A 10,581-nucleotide genomic window follows, 5' to 3' on the forward strand; every position below is an offset into this window, starting at 1 on the left:
AACTTGTTGCAAGCAAATCGGTCAACGCTTTGTTCCAAAAAAGTGTGTGTATAATGACTAGACATGCCCAAAGAACAAAAATATTAAATAAACTCATTATTTCGAACAATTATGTCAAACTAATTATAAAAACTGCCTTAAAACGTTATTGAAAATAAGTTAAGGGACAAGTAAAACGATATTGAATGATTTATCAATAAAATGAGGGTGCCCATAACCAAAGCAATAAAGGTGCCCACAACCGAATTTCGCAGCCTTTTTGGAACGAGAAAAAAAAAATTCGCGCTAAAATTTTGATGGTAATCGGCATTGTGCCTCAAAATAGATTAAATTTACTGTGTAAATACGCATTAGAACTTACTTTTTGAATTAAATCTTTTAATTTATGACACTTTGAAAAAGGCCAAAAAAACTTTCGTGTTGTTTTTCTTGTACGAAAAATTTATTTGTTTCTAGTTCAAAGTAGAGATGCCCATGCGGTTTGATATTGAGCACAAAACATCATGCTATTATAGCAAACAAATGACGGTTGTCAGAACGACAGCATCTCTTATCTGTCAAAAGATACATAGGGGTGCCCATAACCGAACGGTGCCCACAACCGAACCTCCTCCCCTACCCATTTCAATTTTCCTTCCATTCCCCGATCTCACCCTATCACGATGGTCCCTTCAATATCGAGATGTGGAGAGGCGACTGTATTTAGAAATTTAAATCTACCCTTGTACAATGCATCACAACTGCAAAGCAGATGTTCCGAGGTTTCACGTTCCATGTTACAGAAATGACAGATATCATTCTGAATCTGGCCAATATTTTTCAATTGATATCCGCTCGGGCAGTGTCCGGTAATTAGGCCAGTGAAGGTGCAAAGAGCTCTCTTGCTGAGCTCCAAGAGCTTTTCGGTTACTTTAAAATTGGGAATTATAAATCTCTTTGATTGAGCACACTTTTCGGCAACCAACCAGTTGGTCATCAACCTTTGTGCTTCCCAGGATTTCAATTCCATTTTTATAGTACAGTATGATATACCGCAGAAAGGTTCTGGGCCAATAAACTGTGTGTTTGAACCTCGTTTTGCAAGCTCGTCTGCCTTTTCATTACCTTCAATGCCACATTGTCCTGGAACTCAGTACAGATTTACGGAGTTCTCTTGGCACTTTTTTCGCAATGAAAGAATGCAGTCCCAGGCAAGTTTTGATGTACATTTAAAGCTACTCAATGCTTTGAGTGCCGCTTGACTATATGTGAAGATACAAATATTTGCATATCTATATTTCTTCTCTACACAGATATTAGCACATTTCATTATAGCAAAAATCTCCGCTTGGAACACCGTTGGATAGTTTCCCATTGCCACTGAGATCGATATCCCAGGGCCGAAGATTCCTGCTCCCGTTTTTGTTCCTATTTTTGAGCCATCTGTGTAGAATTTTATGGAACCGTCCCGAACAGTGGGACCTCCGACTTCCCAGTCCATACGTGATGGCTCACGTATGTTATAAGGAATGTCATAGTTCTCCACAGGTTTCATCCAGTCTCCACTCATATTCATCACTCACTCAAGTGGCCCACTAAATCGCCTGACTTGAATAACTTCAATCGTTTAAGTTTTTGTATATTCTTTTCCGCTTCTAACTGCACGAATTCGTACAACGGTAGCAAATTTAGAATTGCATCTAACGATTTTGAAGGAGTGCTACGCATTGCTCCCGTTATAGCAATGGACACTAACCTTTGCAGTTTTGTCAGCTTCTTATGTGCAGTAGCCTCTATTGTTTTTGGCCACCATACAAGAGCAGCATATGTCAGTTTTGGACGAATAATGGAAGTATAAATCCACTTTATCATTTTTGGTCTTAAGCCCCATTTTCTTTCAAATGTTTTAGAGCATATCCAGAAGGCACTATTTGCCTTTCCGATCGCACACTCAATATGAGCATTCCATTTTAGTTTAGAATCCAGAATGACTCCCAGGTATTTGACCTGTTAACTAAGCTGAATTTCTAGTCCTCCAAGCTTAAGAGCTTTTAGATCAAGTTTTCTTTTTCTAGTGAATGGTACAATTTCAATTTTTGACGGATTAATGCTGAGGCCTTCCTGAATACACCATGATTGGGTAAAATTTAGAGCCCATTGCGTTCTTTCAGAAATAATATTGTAGAATTTCCCCCTCACTATGATGACAATATCGTCAGCAAAGCCTACAACCTCGAAACCTTTTTCTTCTAAGCTTCCTAGAAGATCGTCTACAACTAAGGACCCCTCCTTCAGGGCAACCTTTTGTTGCCGTAAGAGACGAACTTCCCAGCTCTGGAGAGATTTCTTTTTTTTGCAAGCATGGTGTGAATCCATTTGATAATTTTCGTGTCGCCCCTTCAATGTCCAAGAAAGAATAAAGTGCCATTTCTTTTACCGAAAGCGCTTTTTCCACTTTAGATACCACTGTATGGAGTGCCGTAATTGTTGACTTACCGGACTGGTAAGCAAACTGGAACTTAGACAGTGGATGTTTAATCATGTAATTTGAGTTGATATAATCACTCAACACCTTTTCCATAGTTTTCAACAGAACTGATGAAAGACTAATGGGCCTGAATGATTTAGGATGCGTCTTATCTCGCTTTCCTACTTTTGGTATGAAGACAACTTTTACTTTCCTCCATGAAGATGGAATATAATTGAGTCTGTTCTTGCCTTGAAAATCTCAATTACCGGCGGAATCAGCACTGATTCTCCGTTTTGAAGCATTGCTGGAGTTATTTCGTCCGGTCCGGCAGATATATAAGGCTCAAAATATCTCACTGCATTATCTACCCTGGCTTTCGTAAAGATATCGTCAGCTAAGGCTTGTGCAACATTTTTCGCATCATCAGACATTTTAGTTGTTCTTGCTGAACATCTTTGACTTTCAAACGAACCACTTGTTGTTGGGTCTACACACATAATCGATCCAGGAAAATGGGTTTCATAATCAACTTTAATGTTTCACCAGAAGTTTGTGTGGAAAATCCATCCTTTTTTTCAGATTCCCTAGTTCATTAGTATGATCCTTTACAAGTGCTCTCTGAAGTCTCGCGACTTCTGGAGTATTGCCAATATTTTCACACGTTTGAACCCAAGATCTTCTTTTGGATTTTCTTATTTCGTTATCAATTCCCCGTATCCATCGAATCTACTTTGGGTTTGGCATCATTTCACACCCTTTCTCTCTACCCAACTATGTTTATCAGAATTGAACAACGGCCGGTTGCGTTTGAATCACACACATGTGATTCTATTTGTCGTACTGAGGAGAGTTTTTCTTCTGCAACGACAATAGCTGCTCGTATCTCGGTATCTTGGTTTTCCCTTAGAAAGGATATGATAAGCCCCTGTGTACACATCCTAGAACATTCATTCCATCAAAATAACACGCGCACTAACCTGATTGTAGTGATCAGAAAAACGATGCCAGAAATAACGAACGGCCACCAGCTGCTAAACGGATCTGCATCTGCCAGGGCTGCCTTAATGTCGTCCATTCTGGCTTCGCTAGCTTGCCGCGGAAAAACGTAACTGTCGTATTTGCGTTTATTTGTGCTGAGCTGATTGCCAGGTGAAGCCACCCACTGACTGATCCTTTCAACGCCTTCCCGTCGTTCGCACACCTGCGGACCGTCTTTACCATAAAGGTGGGCAAATGTCTATTTCATCTGGATTGAAAATTTTCTGTCGATATAATATCCCACTGAGCTAAACCAAATATGAAAATTTGTGGCACATTTTTTCACGAAATCACGCTGATGGATACACTTCTGTGCTCATTTTATTTTTCATATATTCTAGTCGCGGGGAAACACTATATCAAATCGTACCAGCTCATGAATGCTGCATTATAATAACCGATAACGTTTCTTCAATATCAATGGGATATTTTTTAATAATATGGCTATAAATTATGACAAAATATATGTTTTCCAGTTTCCACAAAACAAAAACGTAACGAAGGTTCTGAATGGTAGAGGGTCACTGATTGAGCTTGAGCCGAAGACTGTTAACCACAGACTGTTGGGTTAACGTAGTTTCACTCCCCATTCAATTCAATAAAACCTTAATTGAGTGACGTTGTCGTTGTCTGCTCTGCACTAACATGTGGCATAGAACAGTAGACGATGAAGTCACTAAACGTTGAACCGGAAAGGTTCAATTGATGTTGCGTGATGATTTACAAGTATGACAGACTCTCTTATGGATACGTAATAAAATGGAGTGCATGTCCATGCCTTCAGCAAAGGTTTTCGGTTAGTATGATGTGCATAATTGCATTCTAAAGGCATATCATACGCCCGATACTGTTATACGGACTTCACACGGCCGTATACGAATGCAGAACTATTTATATACTATTATTATCATTTATCCAGACTACGGACGAATCAGGGATGCCGCGGCGTCCAGCCAGTAAAGGCATCCGGAAGTAGCTAGTTCGATTTTTGGGCTGGCATAGGATGTTTTTGGGTGCTTGTGCTTGCCATTGCCACATAAGTTAAATTACATATTTATCCAATTAGCAAGCATAGAAATGCATAGCATAGCAGCATAGACAGTGCCTTGGAAACAATCGATTTCATTTCCAATGACTTACAGAAACAAAACCTAAGAATCTTGCCAGAAATTTCCCTTTCTGCCAACAACAGCCAAATCAATTATGACGCCACCTTAATGGAAAATTTTGTTTGGCTGCTTTAGTGTTTGAAAAGGCGCATTATTGAAATAAAGGATCTTGTCAGGATTGTAATTGTCGATTAAACGGATAAATTCGAAAACTTAAGCCGAATAGTCTGTTGGGGAAGATCCATTAATTACGTAACGCAAAAATTGGTAATTTTCAACCCCCCCCCCCCCCTCCCCATGTCACAGTTTTTGTATGAAACATCTGAATTTTTGTATGGATCGCCACACTTCGTTCAACCCCCCCTCCCCCTCTAAGCGTTACGTAATTTGTGGACGCTCCCTTGTTTGGGTGAAGATTTTTTCCCAACAATCAATACCTCTTCTTGGATAAATAATTTTAGTCCTGAAAAGGACTGTGTGTAATTAATTTTTTTCTTGAATTTCTATCGCGGGCGGAAACCGAGCGTTGCAAATAAATATATTTACCTTTGGTAAAGTACGAAATTTTATGTATCCTTATACAGGGAGTTTTGCATCCCCCAGAACACGAAAACCCTGAAAATCTCAAATTTTAAAAAAATTCCCCATGTCACTTTGGACATCCAATTATTTCACAACGGCATCAAATATCGAACTTTCATGCATCTACAGGACATTTGGGACCAAAAACTAAATTCCGACGCTTCCGATTCTGCTTATTTTTCCTTTATTTCGGACATTTTTTTAGGATGGTGTTTTCTGGGGCCGTCCTTAGCCTAGCGGTAAGATATTAGCCTAGCGTGGCTATAAAGCAAGACCATGCTGAGGGTGGCAGGGTTCGATTCCCAGGTGTCAGTCTAGGCAATTTTCGGTTTGGAAATTGTCTCAACTTCCCTGGGCATAAAAGTATCATCGTGTTGACCTCATGATATACGAATTCAAAAATGGTAACTTGGCTTAGAAACCTCGCGGTTTATAACTGTGGTAGTGCTGAATGAACACTAAGCAGCGAGGCGGCAATGTCCCAGTGGGGGATGTAATGCCAATAAAAAGAAGAAGAAGTCTTCTGAGATTCTTCAGCGGCGATGCGGCTAATGAGTCGTGTTAATCCCTTTTCCACGGTTAGAGACTCAAAGTGCATCCAACTGTGAGCTGCTATTCGGCTTCTTGATTTGGTTGACCTCCGAGTAGTTTGCTCGATGTTAATAAAGAAAGGGTTCTACACACCTCCCCCCCCAACCTCGTAACAATTTTTGTATGGAAGGTTTTTTTGCATGGATTCCAGCGCTTTGCCTGAATTCCTTCCTCCCCCTACAACGTTACGTTATTTGTGGAAGGCAATGATTTTTTACTCACGTCCGAATGTGTGAGTACCAGGCAAGGTTGCCACTACTTTTTAAGAAAAGTCTGGTATGCTACAACTGAAAAATCTGGCGAAGAAATTTATTTTTATCATTTTTTAAATTAAGTGATTCTAACTAGAAATATGATCGAATTATTTTTATTTAAATTAAAAATTTCTTGGTTTTTGCTTTATCTAAGATATTTGTTGAAACAATTCTATATCCGTAAAAATGAGATTCTTAAAGTTAATGACATTTTAAGTATTTCAGAAAAGTCAGATTTAATTGATTTAATTGATTGTAATCTAAGCTAAAATCATAAAAGAATATAAATAATTATTGGAGAAAATTGACTTCATTCAAAACAACGGAGCTTTGATTTTGATTTCTAAATGGTGACAACAACTGGAGCTCAAGTTAAAAAGTGTTCAGATTAAAAATGGTAAGCGGACAGATATTCCAAAAAGAATGGTGATAAACATAGTTAATAGTTGATTTACAAAACTCATGCGACAGCGTTAGGGCCAAACAAGACAAGATGGCAAGCAGTGTTGTACTACACCCTGTGCAAAAAATTCTGCTCTTTGATATTACTCCACCTAAACAATTTTATAATCTTAGCTAAGTAGGTGTAACTAATAGAGGGATATTTGAATTTTCTAATTGTCATGTCAAACTATTTATTGAAAAAATGCACACCAGCGCCACATGAGCGCGCGCGCGCTCCAGTGGCTCTGGCGTGCATTGTTTTTACAGTTTGACATGACATTTAGAAAATTAAAATTACTTAGCTATGATTGTAAAATCGTTTAGATGGAGTAAAATCAAAAAGCAGAATTTTTCGCACTGAGTGTAGGACAACACTGATGGCAAGCTTCGTTCTATGAAATACTTAAATGGAGCAGTTTAACACGGTTTTACCTGCTTTTTTAGATACGCACGATATTGGTTGTAATATAACTTTGGATATTGTTGGTAATATAACTATTCTGGCGCTTAGGAGGTTTCAAGGCGGGTGTCTCAACAGGGGATGGAGAATCGGATATAAAGCACTTAGATTACGAGCTACTTTGCCGGTTTCTAACGGGCCGTGATGTGAGAATGATGTTTTTGTTGGGACTTGAGTCCGGTGAGGAGTCGCTAGAGTCAGCGAAACCACTAATCATATTGGGATTAACAATACTGGGGGTAATCGGTGTTGATGTGAGCACTGTTTGCCCTTCCGCAGTGATTGATGACGTTTCGAAAGTCACACTAACGACATAGAAAAAATAAAGAACCTAAAAAAACTCAACTTTAAGTACGAAGTTCAAATTTTTAACTCAATAGTAGGAAGTTTTCTCACTCTCTCTTTTGAATGTTATTATAAACAAAGAGAGCTGCATTGACCCAACGTGTGCTGTTCCGTGGAAGAAGCCAAATTTGAGTTGTTTTCACCGTAGTCCCGGGTGAGTGAAAATAACATAAATTTGAGTTGGTGGAACTTCATAGTGGGTGAAAATTCAACACGGGAGTAAAGGCAAAGTACTCACTGGATTTTTTCGCATTTTACTTATTATTGGCTTCTTCCACGCAAGGGCGGGTTTGAGTGAAAGGAACCGTAAAGTAAGTTGTTTCGCGGTTCCGTATAGTTTATCGAATTTCGCGGTTGTAATTTGTTTTCTTCGATGGCTCCCAACAGGTTATGGGCCAGGCGTACGGTGATTAAAGAAGAAAATCGATTACGGATCGGAAAAGAAGTGGAGAATTGATTGAATAATCGCTTATGTTTTGAAGTGATCTGAAGAAAAAGCGATTTTGTGTTTTGAAATGGCGGAGTCGAAAGTAGTGATTGAACGTCTGAATAACTTCAACTGGCCTAGTTGGAAGTTTAGGATGGAGTTGCTTTTGCTCAAGGAACAACTGTATGATGTGGTTACTCAAGCAAAGCCTGAAGAACCCTCCGCGGATTGGAATAAAACGGACGGAGCAGCTCGAGCGACTATTGGACTAGCATTAGGTAACGATCAGCTGTGTCATGTTATGACGGCTCGTACGGCAAAGGATATGTGGGATGCTTTGAAAAGCTATCACGAAAGGGACTCGCTGACGAACAAGATTCACATAATGCGTAAGCTATTCTCGCTGCAGTTGGAGGAGGAAGGCAGTATGGCAGAGCACTTAGTGAATGTTGCCGAACTTGTGCATCGATTAATTGCTATGGGTAAGGATCTCAAAGAGCACTGGATAATCGCTATACTGTTGTCAAGTTTGCCACGGAGTTATGATTCGTTAATTACGGCATTGGAGACCCGTCCGGAAGAAGAAATAAAATTGGAATACGTTAAGGGAAAACTGTTGGATGAGTGGAAGCGACGATGTGATCATGAGGATGTTGATATGGGAAAGGTAATGGCTGTTTCGACACGGTCCGCTATTCGTAAGAAGCGTACATGTTACTGCTGTAAACGAGAGGGTCATTTTTGGCGTGATTGCCCGAAACTAGATACGAGAGAGCAATCTAATGAAGATGAAGGTGCATCATCGAAGCAAAGTGCGAGAATGTCAAAAATACAAGCGGCGGAGTTTGTTTTTTTTTTTTGTCAGGAGGAGATGACGTTGCTGAAAGTACGGTAGTGATGCGGAAAAACAGTTGGTGTTTGGATTCGGGCTGCATGAGTCACCTCACTGGAAATGCAGGGCTGTTAGTCAGCTGCAACGAAACGATTTACTTGGCCGACGGACGAAAAATGAGAGCAAAAGCAAAAGGCACAGGAAAACTGATGGTTGGAAGTGTTGCTATTACAGTGAATGATGTGTTCTATGTTCCTGGACTGGCTGGAAATTTCATATTGTTGTTTGTTTGCGGATTGTTGAACTCGGATTCAAGGTGTGCTTCGATTCCAGAGAGGCTCAGATTATGAAGAATGGCTCAATGATTTTGAAGTGTGTTCGAAAGAATGGTCTTTATTTTGTTTGATGTTGTAAATAGTTCATAATTAGCTAATTAGTAGTGGGCGCACTCTGAGGAGGTGTGTTGATGTGAGCAGTGTTTGCCCTTCCGCAGTGATTGATGACGTTTCGAAAGTCACACTAACGACATAGATCTTTTGTTTTTTTATTATTATCAAGTAACCAGCTACCGCCATGTAATTTTGTGATCGTCTTTCAAATAAACGTTTACTTATAGTTTATCGAATTTCGCGGTTGTAATTTGTTTTCTTCGACGGCTCCCAACAATCGGCTCTTCGACGGAAGAAGTCCTGACGTCCGTGACTTGATTCATCCAAGTCAATGCTGGTTTCCAATACTCCTCCTCATTGCTTGACCCTAGGCTGATCTCCGAGCAACCCAAGTTCTTTTGCGAAGATGTGATGCTTGACTCCGCCTAGCGGTTGTGTTAAAACGTCCGCCTTCATATTCTCCGTAGGGCAGTAGATCAACTCCACTTCTCCGCGTTCACACAAAAATTCTTCACGAAGTGTCGCTTTGTCTCAATGTGCTTGGACCGCTTATTAGAACGCTCCGAGCGAGCAAAGCTGAGACATCCTTGATTGTCCTCATTCACTGTAATCGCGACAGTCTGCGTTTCTCCAAGGTCACTGAGAAGTCGACGCATCCAGACGACTTCCTAGCAGGTCTCTGTTAAGGCGACATACTCCGCCTCTAGTGTCGATAGTGTAATACAGTCTTGTCTGCGGCTAGCCCAGAAAAACTGCCCCTCCAAAGTAGAAGAGTACGTAGCCGGTAGTGGACTTTCTTGTTCCAACATCTCCTGCAAAGTCGCTGTCCGAATAAGCCACTAGTCCTCCACTATCACCACCGAGATTCAGCCTCCAATCGCGCGTTCCTTTGAGGTAGCGGATTACGCGTTTGGCTGCTGTCCAATCACTTTCCGAAGGGGCACTAAATTTGCGACCAAGGATTGCAGCACTGTTCATGATGTCAGGGCGAGCGCACACGGCAATATACATTATAGCACCGACCGCACTTCTGTACTTCGTGATATCTTCCATCGGTTCACTGTTCATTTCATCACAAAGAAACCCTTTGTCCATAGGTGTCTTAGACACTTTCGCTTCACTGAGTCCCACTCGAGCTTACAACTGGTCAATGTAATTTGCCAAGCACACACTGTATACATTGTCTTTCTTCTGCACTTCGAGGCCCAGGAAACATTTCACATCGCCGAGACATTCAATATCGAAACTCTTCTTCAATTGTTCGTATACATGAGCAATCACGTTTTCACTTTCACATCCCACGAGAAGGTCGTCTACGTAGACAATCAGGTAAACTTTCTTCCCATTCACAGTACCCATGAAGAGACACGGGTCTGCCTCACTGGCCTTGAAATCCATCTTCTTCAACACTTCCGTTAGCTTTTTGTTCCAGCAGTGGGCTGACTGCTTTAATCCGTATATGCTCCTGCGCAGCCGGCAAACAAGCTCCTCCTGGCCTTGATCAGCATAGCCCGGTGGCTGCCGCATATATATTTCCTCGCTGATGTCACCATATAGATAGGCTGTTCGCACATCGAGATGTTTCAACACGAGCTTCTTCTTCCCAGCTAACGTCAAGCTAACGAAGAGTTACGTGTCGGGTCACAGGTGCAAACACCTCG

General features: G+C 40.8%; 2 protein-coding genes across 2 annotated transcripts in view; both read right to left on the reverse strand.

Annotated features, from left to right (window-relative positions):
* Window positions 1-4,026, reverse strand: part of LOC134209741 (retinol dehydrogenase 12) — a 30,775-nt gene extending 26,749 nt beyond the window's left edge. The window contains exon 1 of the mRNA XM_062685758.1: window positions 3,427-4,026. Within this exon, the coding sequence (XP_062541742.1) occupies window positions 3,427-3,524 (98 nt within the window). The 5' untranslated portion in view covers window positions 3,525-4,026. The remainder of the gene's footprint in view (window positions 1-3,426) is intronic.
* Window positions 4,027-9,658: 5,632 nt separating this feature from the next.
* On the reverse strand, window positions 9,659-10,015 carry LOC134206904 (uncharacterized). Its single transcript, XM_062682651.1, has one exon. It carries the CDS (start codon window positions 10,013-10,015, stop codon window positions 9,659-9,661), a length of 357 nt encoding a protein of 118 aa, XP_062538635.1.
* Between the last annotated feature and the right edge of the window lie 566 nt (window positions 10,016-10,581).

The sequence above is a fragment of the Armigeres subalbatus genome, chromosome 1 (assembly GCF_024139115.2).
Source record: "Armigeres subalbatus isolate Guangzhou_Male chromosome 1, GZ_Asu_2, whole genome shotgun sequence".
Taxonomy (NCBI): domain Eukaryota; kingdom Metazoa; phylum Arthropoda; class Insecta; order Diptera; family Culicidae; genus Armigeres; species Armigeres subalbatus.

What these genes read in the sequence shown, in the direction of transcription:
- LOC134206904 (XM_062682651.1), bottom strand. Translation starts at nt 10,015, where the DNA reads ATGGACAAAGGGTTTCTTTGTGATGAAATGAACAGTGAACCGATGGAA.